At 40.4% G+C, this 15,447-nt stretch overlaps 4 protein-coding genes across 4 annotated transcripts; 3 read left to right on the forward strand and 1 right to left on the reverse strand.

Annotated features, from left to right (window-relative positions):
* Positions 1-3,034: 3,034 nt before the first annotated feature.
* On the reverse strand, positions 3,035-3,602 carry LOC140575375 (metallothionein-like). Its single transcript, XM_072695672.1, has 3 exons — positions 3,531-3,602; positions 3,337-3,402; positions 3,035-3,229 (listed from the first exon to the last, which is right to left on the reverse strand). Exons 1-3 carry the CDS (start codon positions 3,553-3,555, stop codon positions 3,138-3,140), a joined length of 183 nt encoding a protein of 60 aa, XP_072551773.1. The 5' UTR covers positions 3,556-3,602; the 3' UTR covers positions 3,035-3,137.
* A 1,322-nt stretch (positions 3,603-4,924) lies between these two features.
* On the forward strand, positions 4,925-5,565 carry LOC140574756 (metallothionein-like). The gene is made up of 3 exons (XM_072694705.1): positions 4,925-5,029; positions 5,172-5,237; positions 5,339-5,565. Exons 1-3 carry the CDS (start codon positions 5,005-5,007, stop codon positions 5,428-5,430), a joined length of 183 nt encoding a protein of 60 aa, XP_072550806.1. The 5' UTR covers positions 4,925-5,004; the 3' UTR covers positions 5,431-5,565.
* A 2,818-nt stretch (positions 5,566-8,383) lies between these two features.
* Positions 8,384-8,941, forward strand: LOC140574726 (metallothionein-like). Its single transcript, XM_072694657.1, has 3 exons — positions 8,384-8,489; positions 8,589-8,654; positions 8,762-8,941. Exons 1-3 carry the CDS (start codon positions 8,465-8,467, stop codon positions 8,851-8,853), a joined length of 183 nt encoding a protein of 60 aa, XP_072550758.1. The 5' UTR covers positions 8,384-8,464; the 3' UTR covers positions 8,854-8,941.
* Positions 8,942-14,469: 5,528 nt separating this feature from the next.
* On the forward strand, positions 14,470-15,071 carry LOC140574727 (metallothionein-like). Its single transcript, XM_072694658.1, has 3 exons — positions 14,470-14,567; positions 14,685-14,750; positions 14,858-15,071. The coding sequence occupies exons 1-3, from the start codon at positions 14,543-14,545 to the stop codon at positions 14,947-14,949; spliced, it is 183 nt and encodes a 60-aa protein (XP_072550759.1). The 5' UTR covers positions 14,470-14,542; the 3' UTR covers positions 14,950-15,071.
* The last annotated feature ends 376 nt before the right edge of the window (positions 15,072-15,447 follow it).

Genomic DNA, 15,447 nt, shown 5'->3' on the forward strand with positions numbered 1-15,447 from the left:
TGTACTCCAGTAACAGTGCAGATCTATCTCAGGTGATCCAATTGTCACTGAAGCCCTGATTTGATCAGAAATGTTCAAAGGTGTTGGTGATACCCGCACTTTACTTAGTGCGGGGGGATGGAAACGTGTGCTCAGTCACCAACACTCAGCGCGTGCACAAACCACTGTTTTGGTTTGTGTCCTCTGCTCTCGCGCGAACAAGGCGGGTGCGCACGATGATAGCGTGCACGCGCTGCTTCTCTAGAGCGAGCCCAGCAGAAGTGCCGTGTGGAGTGTGTGACCACCAGCAGCACGATTAGCCTACAGACGTTTCCCTCAGGAACTTCGGACCTGAACACGCTGTAGTCTGCCCTCTTTTTTTAGTTCATCTGAGAAAACCGAGCACAACAGCGAGCGAATAAAGCAAAACACAGACTGCAACTACGAATACGAAGCGCCAAAGAGGACATAATTCACACTGTAGAGGCGGTTCTGTAATAAAGCAGTTTTATTTATCATGTAATAATTTATTGTTACAATCAAATAAAAAAAAAGAATTCTAAAACATGTTTAACTGATCTTTTGTTTAAGCACTGATTTATTGATTTATTGATTTATTTTGCACGCGCTAGCTGCAGCCGAGGTAGGACTGTCCAATGAAGACTCCTTCTCAGTAGCCTATTGGTCACGCAAATGGAACATCACTAGAAAGGTCCCGCCTCTTATAATTGCGGGGCGTAACTTGGTGCCTCTTGCATTGTGGCTCTTGTATTTTTTTGTATAGTGGAGAAACGGTGGCTTACCATTTTCATGGTGCAGTTTGTACCCCTTAGTGTTCTGTGTGCACAACGAACTGGGATTAATGGGGAACTGAGGGCCAGAAAGCATATGCCAGTTGCATCTTCAAATTTGCCCCAAGCATAGGCTACATTTCTAGGCTGTATATGAAGGGTCCTTCTATGACAGGCTGATCCTAACAATATTTATTTCTCTGGTTCAAAGCACCACCACAAATTCCCACTCATACGATCATGTATCTTATATCAAACCACTCTGACAGACTTTATTTCCTAATGAATTAGATAATGTTTAATAATTTGAGTCTGAAATAAAACCTCTTTCACATGAGAAATCTGTATTGTAATGGTCATACTGTTGTATTTAATGATATGTTCTTCTTATAGACTAAGAGAATATGGGGTTGCCTAGACAGAGGCAATCTAGGAAGATTTCAGCAGGTTCGTTTCAGATGTCCTGGTCTTGGTCTAGATGTTCTCTGTAAAACAGTAGTCTAAGTCTGATGTTTTTTGCACACCTCTCATAAAAATCAAACGTGTGTGGTCTCTTTCTGATGGTAGATGCTGTACTTTGGCTTCAGCTGTAGCAAGGTAAGATATCTGTAGATTCCATGATGATATTCTGCTATTGAACTGAACTTGCTAGGGCGGCCTGTTGGCAGTTGTTGTTGTAAAATATTTTTATTTTATATAGCGGACAGTGGAAAGGCTGATTTCTAATTGTTCTGTGATCTTTTTAAACCCCTTTCCAGACTCATGTGCATCTACAGCCATTTTTCAGAGAGCTTCTTGGATCACGCCATGGTAATAACACTCACTTTACCAATCAAGAGCAAACCAGACTAAATGTCTGAGGTGTAAATAAGACAGGCTCCTCCGGAATCCTCTCTAACCATGTTCTAATCATCTGCAGGTAATGTGGTGCACCTGACTCTAATTTTAGATATTTTAAGTAGTAATTAATGTGGGGTGTCCTAACTACTATTTTGAGTATTTACATTTTATAGATGATTTAAGTATCCTAACTTTTTAACATGATTGCACAGTAAGATGTCTGTGGTTTTACGGAACACTTATATAATACTTTTAATAAAACACATTTTCTGTAATATTATTCTACTGTCTCATAGTAATCACTAGCGGACATCATACGGTAGATTAGCGGTCATTGGTCAGTGGTCATAAAGCAAAATCTTTATAAGATGTTAAAGATCGTGTAGTATTACTTTATTAGAGTGTGATAGCACAGTACAATTCCCAGCACACCATAACTTCCACAAAGGAATAAAAATGGTCATGTTTTCTCAGAGATTAAACCAATGTTTAACAACTGTAGACCCCAGAGTACTCAGGTCACAGACACAGTGAGTTTAAAGCAGATCTAGAGGATGGGCAAACCTGATTATAGAGGCCTAGTGGTGGGCAATATGACTACAATATATTGTATCCTATCATGAAAAAAAATGTTCTGCACTACACTTTTTCTGAGCATGTTGTGGCTCTCATAACTGCCCAAAGAACTCTGACCAACTGCATGTTTCATTACAAAGAGTGTAGTTAGCCCTGTTTAACTCAGTACAGCACAGTCTGGCAGTATGGCAGTATGGCATCAATTTGCAGCTACTGGTGCTATGTGCATTTAGTCTGTGTGTTAAAATATCATGTTAAATGCTGTTTATTATGGGAATGTCGTTAAATATCATGATGCATTTTCACCAAATCATTCACACCTATAGACCTGCCCCTAACCCCAGCAAACAACTACATAAACAACTACAAAAAGAAGGATATCACAACCTAGTAAATCCATTCAACTGTTGATGTTAAAGACTGGTTGCATGCACTCATGACTGGGTGGGTCATGAGGTGGGTGGGTGTAGGTGTTAGTTCAAATCAGATGCATGTTGAATAGCTTGGTGTATTGGGTTTGTGCTCAATTTAGCCTATATATCAGTTTCAGGGCTTTCTTCATTTTATAGTTGTGTCTGACCGTTTTCTCCTTTTCTCAGAAACAAACAGGGTTTACATGCAGATGCTGCTGGACTTAATCATACCTGGACTATTAAATTAGACTAGGTCCTTAGGAACAGCCTGGACAAACACCAAGTGCACAGTTTTAGGCATTGACTTGTGTTTATGGTGCATACTAGATCTATTGATATATTAGTCCAGATTACAGACTTGTACTCCCAAAACTAATGCAGAGCAAAGCTGGACACAAAATATGGACACAGATAAGGACTCCAGACAACAGCAGGTCCAGCTGAGTTATTTTATTTACTTCCCTTAAAAAAGCCATACTTCATTAGAGGCTATACAAATACAAAATGTACATCCTGAATGGCAGTAACAGTCCTGTCTTCACTTGCAGCATTTGGAGTCGCAGGCATTGCCCTTGCACACGCATCCAGAAGCACACTTGCTGCAGCCAGACGGACAGCAAGAGCAGCAACCTGGGAACGAGAAAGAGCACAGAGACACAAATGAGCTACCTGTGGATCAGACAGAGAATCAAGTGAGGATGAAGAGATCTTTATGACTGGAGGAAATCAAAGCTTACTTTTCTGGCAGGATGTACACTGGCAGTTTGTGCATTTGCAGCTTGTACCACAGCTGCAGCTTCCAGCTATAGAGGGATTACAGTTACAGTTAATTTGTATCTCATAGCCTGTTAAAATAAAAGTTATAATTCATAAATATCACTCAAAAGTAAAACTAAACTAAACAAATCAGTGACATTAAGTAGCTACTTACTCTTGGCGCAGTCACAGGGATCCATTTTTGTCAGAAGTGTCCGTTTCAGTGCTAGAAGTCTCGCTAAAGAAGCTCCTGTGTTTGGTGAATGAATGTGGTGAATTTATAGGGAACTGAACTCACTCAGGATGAGTGCAAAGCCACCCGCCCCTCCTCCTCCTCCTCCCCATGAATCTTCCAGCTTGCACACAGTTTATCTAGTTGAGTGACACAATCACAACACCAAGACTGGGTGCAAACCATCAGACAATAACTAAAACTTCTCCACTGTGATCTCACTATCAGATACTCGATGTTCCTGGTCTCACCATCAGACACTAAAGAAATGAGATCTTTAAACCTGAAGAAGTCATTTATATTTCTCTGAAATTCATTTACTGACTACATTTAATGACTTGATCATGATAGTGATAAACTAGGGGATATGTCAAAACTGTTGTCACCTAAATAACAGAAACATAATTTCTTAAACAAATAATACAAATAAACTCGACAAATGAAATTAAGGTTTATAACAGTGCAAGACTTGCTTAATCACATTATGCTGATTGTGTTTAGAACTAAAGCTAACTAAATCAGTCACTGAAGAATTAATAATTAGTGAACACCTCCAAAAAAGTCAGTAACATTGTCTGAAAGTAAGAATACTGACAGTTGCCACTTGTTTTGCCATAGATATGAAATATAACTGTTTTTGAACACAATCAGTATCACATGCCACAACAGGACATGTCCTGTCAGCAACATTACTGTATTACATAACATTACAGTAATGCAACAGCCTCAGTAATGGTTTTGTGTAGCTGTAGTTATTAAATATCCTATCATTTATAGGACATATGTGTGTGACACATGTGTGATAAGGAGAATTTCTGCTATTAGCTTTGTTGGCTATGTATATATCATGGCTATATTACAGATTTCAGTAACTTAACTGAGGTGACAATAGTTTTGAAATGTGGACTAGTTTCAACACAGTCAGCATCAAGTGGTACTGCAAGTCATGCCCTTTGTAAGGTGGTTTTACCATGTTTCACTCTCGCCGGGTGCAGTTGTGCTTAATTATTTAGCTTAAACGTAGGACAATCCCAGCTGTTTATCATATTTTATATAGAAATAAAAAAATAAATGGCTTGTTCAGGTTAGAGGATTTAACTGCTTATTAGTGTCTGATTATGAGACCAAGAAAATCAATTATCTGATAGTGAGACCACAGTGAAGAAATACAAATTATTAGTGATGGTTTGCACCCAGTCTGGGTGTTGTGATTGTGTCACTGAACTAGATAAACGGTGTGCAGGCAGGAGGACTAAGGAGAAGGAGGAGGAGGGGCGGGTGGTTTTGCACTCGTCCTGAGAGAGTTCAGTTCCCTATAAATTCACCACATTCATTCACCAAACACATTCAGCCTTCACTCACGACAGGAGCTTCTTTAGCAAGACTTCTAGCACTGAAACAGACACTCCTGACAAAAATGGATCCCTGTGACTGCGCCAAGAGTAAGTAGCTACTTCATGTCACTGTTGTGTTTAGTTTAGCCTGCTTTTTAGTTATATTTCCAAATGCTGACTTTTATTTTAATAGGCTGCGAGCAAGTTGTAGCATTTTTATTTATTAACTGTAACTGTAATCCCTCTATAGCTGGAAGCTGCAGCTGTGGTGCGAGCTGCAAATGCACAAACTGCCAGTGTACAACCTGCCAGAAAAGTAAGCTTTGATTTCCTCCAGCCATAAAGATCTCCTCACTTGATTCTCTCTCTGATCCACAGTTAGCTCATTTGTGTCTCTGTGCTCTTTCTCGTTCCCAGGCTGCTGCTCTTGCTGTCCGTCTGGCTGCAGCAAGTGTGCTTCTGGATGCGTGTGCAAGGGCAATCCCTGCGACTCCAAATGCTGCAAGTGAAGACAGGACTGTTACTGCCACTCAGGATGTACATTTTGTATTGCATCACCATTGTAGCATGTAGTATTGTGGCATTTAGTCTATAATGAAGTATGTATTTTTTTAAAGAACTGTCAATAAAAGAACTCAGCTGTACCTGCTGATGTCTGGGTGTTCTTATATTAGTTCTGTGGTGTGTATTGTACCTCAGGTCCACGGCAACCTGTCTGACTGTAATTACATGCCTTAACATGTCTACATTAGTTATTCTCCCAAGCCACGTGTCCAGTAGCACCTGCACTTACACCCTATTAAATGCAGCTCTGTTTCTGAGAACAGGATACAATGGTTTAAAACACTTTAAAATGCCAATGCTCTTATGAGACCTAATAAAAAACAACATGGGTATATACACCACGCTAAAGCACAAACCCAATACTCTAAACAATTCAACATCCAGAAATTACCATACACTACATCACAGTACATTATGTTTAAACTCAAAACAGACATTTTTTTGCTATGTCTATTTATATTATGCAAAAAAGAACTTACTTATTGTTTTCATATTATTTTACTATGTTGTGATTAGCTTTTATACATGTAGTTACAGGATGAGATGGATTTTGCAGCTTTGTATTAAAACGGTTGTTGGTGTTTTGTAGGCCTCTATAGGGGTGGGTGGTAAAAAAAAAATGATAAAAAATAATATCACAGTATCTAAAGGCATTTTCATGATACATGATATTTCTGTGATATTCTGACACAGACAAAAAAGCACCTGTAACAGCAGAATTTTTAAAATTGATATCCAAATTCTATCCCACACTTAGTACGGTGTTTTTTATTCAACTTTTTATTCAAATTAAACAAAGATATCTGCTTAGAAAAAGGACATTGTAAATCACAATTTGATAAAATATGGTTATATAGCCCCCAACCCCTACTTCTGCCTAAAACCCAGTAAGTTCTCTTCGACCCGAGCAGTCTGGTGTCATTTCTGTGTCCACAGTGACCTTACAGATATTACCTAAATTTGAGAGGGGATTGCTCTGCGCTATACTGTGCTGTATTTTAATTAATACCACATGGTTTTCAACCAGTTTCTTATAATAATAATAATAATATTAATTAATTAATTAATTAATAATAATCTCATAGTAAATTAGTCCAGTTCAGCTAGTGTGTAGCTCCAGTTCATAGGATGCTACACAAGTAGCCTATAAGCGATTACTCTCAGACAATAGAGCACTATTACAGGAGATGAGATGACATCTATTATAGAAGTGTTACACAGCACTTCAGACATCTTATAGTTTATTATAGCCATCAATAACTAAGATGACCCCATACCTGCATTTCTGTACGACAACAACAATACAGATCGCATCATTTGATATGGCAAACCCGTTAAGATGCAGCCAGCTACATAAAGCCCATCACAGCCGCTTTAATGCGGGGTAAGATAGGAACCTGATCTGTGAAGCATTGTTTGGAGCGGGCTGGTGGAAAAGTACCCTGAGTCAGCAGCACGGCGCGTGCAAACAATGCTGTTTTGGTTTGTGTACTCTGCTCTCGCGCGAACCAGGCGGGTGCACACGGCCTCAGCGCGCACGCGCCTCTTCGCCAGAGCGAGAACGGTGGAAGTGCCGTGTGCAGTGCGGGGCCGCCAGAGGCACGATACACTCAACTCACTATGAACATTAAAACGAGTGTATTTCTGACTACAATTACAAATAAGCGCTGATGTTTAATCTACATATATAAACACACAGATATAGAGTTGCAGTCAGAAGTTCATATACGCCAACTATCACCAACATACACATAAAATGTCACGGCAATATTGGGCATCTTCCAAACCATGGCAAACGGAATCCACCTGCAATGAACAATATGAACTGTGTGTTGGTCAATCCAGAGCTGCCATGCTGCCCCTTTTTATGTGAGCACAGGGAAACCTACCAGCTGTAGTCAATCATGATCACTAACAGCGAGTCAAGACACTTAAGCACCACTGGATTAATAATCTATTAAAAAATAAATAATAATTCATAGTTTAATTCTGTGTCTGTAGATTATGGACACTGGGCACTCATTCTATCCCTGAAAAAGAACCGTTCAAACAATTAACTAAAAGCTCAATATTGTAATGATATTCATTAGTTATCAAAGCCAATAGATTGGAAATAACAGAATTCACAGAATATATTATTATGCTATTTAAAAAAAAAAAAACATTTTACTGGCATTTTGACAGTATTTTTAAAGCATAAGCCAAATTCTCATCCAATCTATTTCTTCACTAAAGGACATCAAATAGAAAATTTGTTTCTGCTTAGACAAATGTTATGGATATGCTTATTATTACATTTCTCAATAAATATACAGTTCTGCTCCTAAAAAGCAAGGGGGCAACTGCATTATACCACTTTTTCAAGATTTTTCCATTTACATAAGTTTTAATGAGGTGAGGAAGGCCATCAAAAGTAGCTCTTATCATGTCAAGAGGCTTTTATTGTCATTTTAGCTCTATACAAGTACACAGTGAAATGAAATTATGTTTTTTCCAGAACAAGGGTGCAACATGGAACAAAACAAGAACAAAAACACTGTATAATACAGGAAAAATATGTTCAGTCATAAATCGCTCATATGAGATCACACTGCCATTTAGAAAAAAACATAAATTATTCCTAGTGGTTACATCCAAGTTATTCCATAACAATGTCTTATTTGGTGAAAATAGTACAAGCAAAGTCTCCAAGCAGGAAGAGCTTACTGATAAAACCTTTTTGTTACGGATACATTTTGTTACAAATACTACTGGGTCTCATAAACCCTCTCTTTATGCACCCAGCCTTGTGTCACTCAATGAGATAAACTGTGTGCACTGAGGAGGAGGAGGAGGAGCGGGTGGTTTTGCACTCGTCCTGAGTGAGTTCAGTTCCCTATAAATTTCCCACATTCATTCACCAAACACATTCAGCCTTCACTCACAACAAGAGCTTCTTTCTCGAGACTTCTAGCACTGCAACGAACTCTTCTGACGAACATGGATCCCTGTGACTGCGCCAAGAGTAAGTAGCTACTTCATGTCTTAGTTGTTTTTACAAATGATGACTTTTATTTTAATACACTACAAGCATTTATTAACAGTAACTGTAATCTCTCTATAGCTGGAAGCTGCAGCTGTGGTGCAAGCTGCAAATGCACAAACTGCCAGTGTACATCCTGCAAGAAAAGTAAGCTTTGATTTCCTCCAGGCATAAAGATCTCTTGACCCTCACTTGATTCTCCGTCTGATCCACAAGTAGCTTATTTGTGTCTGTGTGCTCTTTCTCGTTCCCAGGTTGCTGCTCTTGCTGTCCGTCTGGCTGCAGCAAGTGTGCTTCTGGATGCGTGTGCAAGGGCAATGCCTGCGACTCCAAATGCTGCAAGTGAAGACAGGACAGTTTCTGTTACTCAGAATGTACATTTTGTATTGAATCGTCTTTTTAAAGGGAAATGTAAATAAAATAATTCATCTATACCTGCTCTTGTCTGGAGTCCTTGTATTAGTGTTGTGGTGTGTAGTTTTTGACAGGCCCAGTACTAACCCCTTTTCACTAGTCTTGAACTTGCCTGAATAACACTCTAAACTAAGCTCACTGTGTAGCAAGATGTGAGACTGTGATCTTGACATATCATACACCAATGGATCTGTGATACACGGTAAACAATTGTCCATGCCTACAACTATGCACTTAGTGCCTGTCCACTCGGGTGTCAAAATTATCTCTAGAGATTATGAAATTCTATAATCCGATATCATGTGACACTACAGTAAACGTCATGAAATTCTTGCTTCCAAGACAAATAAAAAACAGGGTCAGACAGTCATTTTACTCACAACCGTCTGACCTGTTGCACACAGCCTCATCACAGTGGGTAGAGCTAAGTGGCATATAGATCCACACCACTAACACATCAGGCAAAGGTTTGTAAATAGTTACTAAAAATAGTTTGTAAAAATTTTGAAACCGTGTGCACATTCGGGTAGCATGCCCAAGCCAATCAGTGCTGCCTTGAAGTGCTGCCATGAAGTTAAATAGATACAAAGGTATGTTTGAAGAATAAAAGGGTTCAGAATGAAAAAAAAAATCAATAAAAAGAACACCTCTCCAACTGTTACACACAGGGTGGATCAATTATGCTGTGTTTTGTGTTGCAGCCAGTGGCATGGGAAATGAATCACTGCTAGAGGAAAGAATGGATTCGATGAATCATCAGCAAACTCTGGGGGCAAACATCACACTGTCTGTAAAACAGCTGACGATGAAAAGAGACAGGCTTCTACAGCAGAACAAAGATCCTAAACACATTTACATTTACATTTATGGCATTTAGCAGACGCTCTTATCCAGAGCGACTTACAAAGTGCTTTGCTATTTACCCAAGAAAACCCATCACACAACACACATTGCCAACATCTCAAAATCCATAATACATTATCTTAAGAGGCGCAAGCCGAAGGCTTCACCGGGGCCCTCACAGTCCCCCAATCTAAACATCATTAAAAATCTGTGGCTAAATTTCTGAAGAGCAGTGCAGCAAGATAGCCCAAGAATCTCACAGAACTTGCAAGAAAGACTTTTACAAGACAAATGGAAAAGAAAAAACACCCAAATAAGAACTTGGCAAAGGAGGTGTTACTAAGCATTGACCATTTAGAGCTCCTTGCATGTTCCCATTGAACGATGTGTTGGTCAATCCAATAAGTGCTGTCAAATAACCCCTTTTATGTGGGCACAGGGAACCTACCAGCAGTAGTCGATCATGATCAAGACTCAAATGAAAGATGAATGTTGGGCACTCATTCTGTCCCTGGATCAGAACGGTTTAAACAAGTAACTAAAAGCCCAATATCATAATGACAATTCATTAATAATTCATTTCATCAGTTGACAGTATTTTGACAGTATTGGTGTCAAGTGGGTTTTATTGTCATTTCAACTACATACAGAGTACACAGTGAAACGAAACAACGTTCCTCCAGGACCATGGTGCAACACAGACAGTGCATACAAGACACAAGTGCAACACAAACAAACAAGTGCGGACAGACAACACAACACAGTACAGACCAGAGAATAATAAATAATGACGGTAGTGTGCAAGTTGTGCAATGTGCAATAATAGAGTCCAGTGAGGTAGTAAAGTTATTAGTGCAAATGCTTGTGCAAAAAATGCTTCCCATGTTATCTGGGGTAAATGGTTGGAAAGAGAGAGAGAGGGAGAGTGTACATGTACCAGAAAGATATCAGTTCAGAAGTTGAGTTGTGTTGAGGAGTCTGATGGCTTGGGGGAAGAAGCTGTTGCAGAGTCTGGTCATGTTGGACCGTATCCAACACGATACGGTCCAACACGGTCTTGTTTAAACCGTTCTGATCCAGGGACAGAATGAGTGCCTAACATTCATCTTTCATTTGAGTCTTGATGATCTGACCACTTGGTGATCTGACCACTACCTTAAATCAATCAATACATCAACAGAACAGGTTTCTCTACATTTAACAATTCCACCATGAAAACACACTGAACGACTGTTTACATCTTAACTTGGTGGAACCCCCCTTTCATTCGAGCCGTGGTCCAATTTCTCAGTGTCATGCTGCTTCCACAGACTGCTTACATATTTAAGCCCTAGGCACAGAGCTGCAGCAGCAGCCTGGTCGAGTTTCAGATCTTTAATGTTTCTTCACAGAACAGGATTTCACAGATTGTTTGGGAAGCAATGGCTTCCTTTCCAGAGACACTGCTTTCTCTCAACAGCAACCTCGTGGTGGTGGTACGTTTTCTGGAGTGGGGGTAATGGAAAAGTACGCCCAGTCATCGCTACTCAGCGCGTGCAAAAACTACTGTTTTGGTTTGTTTACTCTGCTCTCGCGCGAACAAGGCGAGTGCACGCGGCCCCAGCGCGAGAACAGCGGAAGTGCCGTGTGCAGTGTGTGACCGCAGGCAACCCCATTACTGCACAGCACTGTATTACAGATAACTGCAGACATAAAATGTAATGATCATTAAAATTTACCGTATTTCTGCTGTAAAATCATAAATAAACAGGATGTAAAAACAAAAACAAAGCATATAAAGTGTTATCAACTATTAACAAATCTGACATTTTACTACTAAACATGTAGCTCTAAATATTGGTGATCAGCCTGTTCTTTAGCATACATATAAGTGGATTAATATTTAGGTTATTAAGGCTAAAACCAGATATCTCTAAGAACTTTTCATTCATTAATCAATAGATTTATACACATACATACATACATACACACACACACACACACACACACACACACATACATACATACATACATATATACACAGTCATGCCCGAAAGTATTCATACCCCTGTCAAAGTTTGACTTAAATTTACTTTTATTTAACCAGAAATTATATTTTTGCCTGGAAATGACACAGGCATCTCCCAGGAGATAACACGATGATGTACAAGAGGCATCATTGTGGGAAAAAAATATTTCTCAGCTTTTATACACATTTGAACAAAAAGTGGCATGTCCAAAATTATTCATACCCTTCTCAATAATTAATAGAAAAGCCTTTATTGGCTATTACAGCAATCAAACGCTTCCTGTAATTGCTGACCAGCTTTTTGCATGTCTCCACTGGTATTTTTGCCCATTCATCTTTAGTGATGAGCTCCAACTCTTTGAGGTTCGAGGGTCTCCTTGCCATCACCCTGAACTTTAGCTCCCTCCACAGATTCTCAATTGGATTCAAGTCAGGGCTCTGGCTGGGCCACTGCAAAACATTAATGTTTTTGTCTGCTAACCATTTCTTCACCACTTTGGCTGTGTGTTTTGGGTCGTTGTTGTGCTGAAATGTCCACCGGTTCCCAAGGCCAAGTTTCTCTGCAGACTGCCTGATGTTGTTGTTGAGAATCTTGATGTATTGCTCTTTTTTCATGGTGCCATTTACTGCGATCAAGTTCCCTGGTCCATTGGCTGAAAAACACCCCCAAAACATTAGGTTCCCCCCACCATGTTTGACAGTGGGGATGGTGTTCTTAGGGTTGAAGGCTTCTCCTTTTTCACGCCAAATGGTGCACACATCATTGTGGCCAAACAATTCAATTTTTGTTTCATCTGACCATAAAACAGAACACCAGAAGTCTTCTTCTTTGTCCAGATGAGCATTTGCAAAGGTCAAGCGGGCTTTTGTGTGCCTTTTCTGGAGAAGTGGTGTCCTCCTTGGCCTGCGTCCGTGGAACCCAGCAGTGTGCAGTGTCCGTTGAACTGTCTGCCTTGAGATGTCGCCACCAGCAGAGTCCAGATTCACCAGGATGGCCTTAGTGGTGATCCTTGGATTTTTCTTCACCTCTCTCACTATTCTCCTGGCCAGCACAGGTGTCACTTTTGGCTTCCGACCACATCTTCTGAGATTTTCCACAGTGCGGAACTTCTTGTATTTTTTAATAATACTTTGCACTGTAGCCACTGGAACTTGAAAACATTTTGATATGGCTTTATAGCCCTTTCCTGACTTGTGAGCGGCCACAATGCACAGCCGCAGGTCCTTAGTGAGCTCCTTTGTCTTAGCCATGACTGTCCACAAACCAACTGCAGAGAGCTGCTGTTTTTCTCCTGTTGAGTTGATTAAAACAGCTGTTCCCAATGAATCAGGGTAATTAGGATGCTTTAAAACAGCTTGGACTATTTGGAATGGTATAGAACTTTGGATTTTCCCATATACTGTGACAGTTTTCAAAGGGTATGAATAATTTTGGACATGCCACTTTTTGTTCAAATGTGTATAAAAGCTGAGAAATACTTTTTCCCACAATGATGCCTCTTGTACATCATCGTGTTATCTCCTGGGAGATGCCTGTGTCGTTTCAAGGCAAAAATATAACTTCTGGTTAAATAAAAGTAAATTTAAGTCAAACTTTGCCAGGGGTATGAATACTTTCGGGCATGACTGTATATATAGGCATACACACATGTTCAGACATTTGTCACCTCAGGCCTGTTTTCAACACTATTACATATATATTGCCCCTGGAAGGCCCACCGAAAAGGCCCACAACCAGATAGCATAACCTACTCATGCATTGCCTTCACCAGCCTTTATAACTGTACAGAGACATTTTTTGATGATTCCTCTTACCAGATTCTGCTGCTATCCTCTTTGGGTCCTTTCGGTGGCCAGGTGGTGCGGTGTGCAGTTAGCTTTCTGAAGAGACCGTAGTAAGGTCTGTTAGGGTTACATTTTAGTCTAAGGTTTAATTTAGTGGCCATTTCTCCGGCTGCTGCTAAGCTTTCTCCAATTGTTTCATCTGCGAGAAGTGCTTTACTCAGTGAGGTGTTAGCTCATAGCCTTTTATTAGCCTCGTATCCATATTGTCCCAAAGTAGCTGCTGCATGTAGCCTTAAAAGGCTTTTGCTGGTGGTCTGGGTGTATGTAACTTTTGGGGGGGGGGGGGTAAATATAGTGGGTGAAAACTGTTCCGTAACAGTTTAAGGGTTTGGGATTTGTACAGTTGTCCATTGTACAGCTCTGTGTTACTTACTTATGTTTTGCTGCTGTAAGGAAAGATTATTCAACTATGCTAGGCTAGGCTGTATGCTGCTGTAGATTGACATGGTGACGTAAAATCTGGGCAATTTTCATCTCAACCTAAGTCAGATATTATTGATATTATATTATTAGTCACAGAACAACTTTAAATACTATTAATAAATGCATTCGTTCAGAACTTGTAAAATGGGTGCATTAAGTTTCTGTTTAGGCTCACAAATGTCATGAGTAAGCTTAAGCCTGGTGAAATGTCCTGTATTTGCCACTGGTCTGAGTGACTCGTGATTGTTTGCCAAAACCACGTGACATCGTCACTGAAGGAATCTCCACACCGGGGTTCCCTTTTTAGTGACGTAATTTAGTCACTCATCTAGACTAACTGTGTGCAGGCAGGAGGAGGGGCGGGTGGCTTTGCACTCGTCCTGAGTGAGTTCAGTTCCCTATAAATTCACCACGTTCATTCACCAAACACATTCAGCCTTCACTCACGACAGGAGCTTCTTTCCCGAGACTTATAGGACTGAACCAAACACTTCTGACAAAAATGGATCCCTGTGACTGCACCAAGAGTAAGTAGCTAGCAACTTAATGTTGAGCCATGTTCACAAATGACGGTTTAGGTTTGGTAAACTACGAGCAAGTTGTAGCCTTTAATTTATTACCTGTACATTTTAACCCCCCTATAGCTGGAAGCTGCAGCTGTGGCGCGAGCTGCAAATGCACAAACTGCCAGTGTACAACCTGCCAGAAAAGTAAGCTTTGATTTCCTCCAGTCATAAAGATCTCTTCATCCTCACTTGATTCTCTCTCTGATCCACAGTTAGCTCATTTGTGTCTCTGTGCTCTTTCTCGTTCCCAGGCTGCTGCTCTTGCTGTCCGTCTGGCTGCAGCAAGTGTGCTTCTGGATGCGTGTGCAAGGGCAATGCCTGCGACTCCAACTGCTGCCAGTGAGGACAGGACAGTTACTGCCACTCAGGATGTACATTTTGTATTGTATCGCCACTGTAGCACGTAGTACCTAAGGAAGTGTATCTGTCTTTTTACGGGAAATGCCAATAAACAACTCGGCTGTACTTGTCTTTCTCTGGAGTCCTTGTATTTGTGGGTTGATTGGTCATCAGTCCATCACTAAACACAATAACCATCCACAACTTTAAAGTGATGTAAGGTAGCTATAACAGATGCAACTGCTGAAGTTCCTTTAAAATTGCTGAAGTGTTTTATTGTGCCAACAACTGCATCCAAAACCTCCCAGCAACTGTGTGAATTTTGCCAGATCTGTAGCACAGGGTGCCATTAAAAATACTGATGGGGCTGACTAGCGTTCAGAGCCACCTGCCTACTGATTAGGCGAAGTTGAGCGAGTTTTAAGAGGCGTTTTCAGCTTTGGGGGACTCAAGGGTTGTAAATAAAGTTATGGTGAAGGCGCGTGCACGTGCCGAGCCAATC

The sequence above is a fragment of the Salminus brasiliensis genome, chromosome 13 (assembly GCF_030463535.1).
Source record: "Salminus brasiliensis chromosome 13, fSalBra1.hap2, whole genome shotgun sequence".
Taxonomy (NCBI): domain Eukaryota; kingdom Metazoa; phylum Chordata; class Actinopteri; order Characiformes; family Bryconidae; genus Salminus; species Salminus brasiliensis.

Coding starts and splice junctions, on each gene's coding strand:
- LOC140575375 (XM_072695672.1), bottom strand. CDS start 3,555: ATGGATCCCTGTGACTGCGCCAAGA. Junction 3,403..3,530: donor TCCCTGTGACTGCGCCAAGA/GTAAGTAGCTAC, acceptor ATCCCTCTATAG/CTGGAAGCTGCAGCTGTGGT. Junction 3,230..3,336: donor GTGTACATCCTGCCAGAAAA/GTAAGCTTTGAT, acceptor TCTCGTTCCCAG/GTTGCTGCTCTTGCTGTCCG.
- LOC140574756 (XM_072694705.1), top strand. CDS start 5,005: ATGGATCCCTGTGACTGCGCCAAGA. Junction 5,030..5,171: donor TCCCTGTGACTGCGCCAAGA/GTAAGTAGCTAC, acceptor ATCCCTCTATAG/CTGGAAGCTGCAGCTGTGGT. Junction 5,238..5,338: donor GTGTACAACCTGCCAGAAAA/GTAAGCTTTGAT, acceptor TCTCGTTCCCAG/GCTGCTGCTCTTGCTGTCCG.
- LOC140574726 (XM_072694657.1), top strand. CDS start 8,465: ATGGATCCCTGTGACTGCGCCAAGA. Junction 8,490..8,588: donor TCCCTGTGACTGCGCCAAGA/GTAAGTAGCTAC, acceptor ATCTCTCTATAG/CTGGAAGCTGCAGCTGTGGT. Junction 8,655..8,761: donor GTGTACATCCTGCAAGAAAA/GTAAGCTTTGAT, acceptor TCTCGTTCCCAG/GTTGCTGCTCTTGCTGTCCG.
- LOC140574727 (XM_072694658.1), top strand. CDS start 14,543: ATGGATCCCTGTGACTGCACCAAGA. Junction 14,568..14,684: donor TCCCTGTGACTGCACCAAGA/GTAAGTAGCTAG, acceptor ACCCCCCTATAG/CTGGAAGCTGCAGCTGTGGC. Junction 14,751..14,857: donor GTGTACAACCTGCCAGAAAA/GTAAGCTTTGAT, acceptor TCTCGTTCCCAG/GCTGCTGCTCTTGCTGTCCG.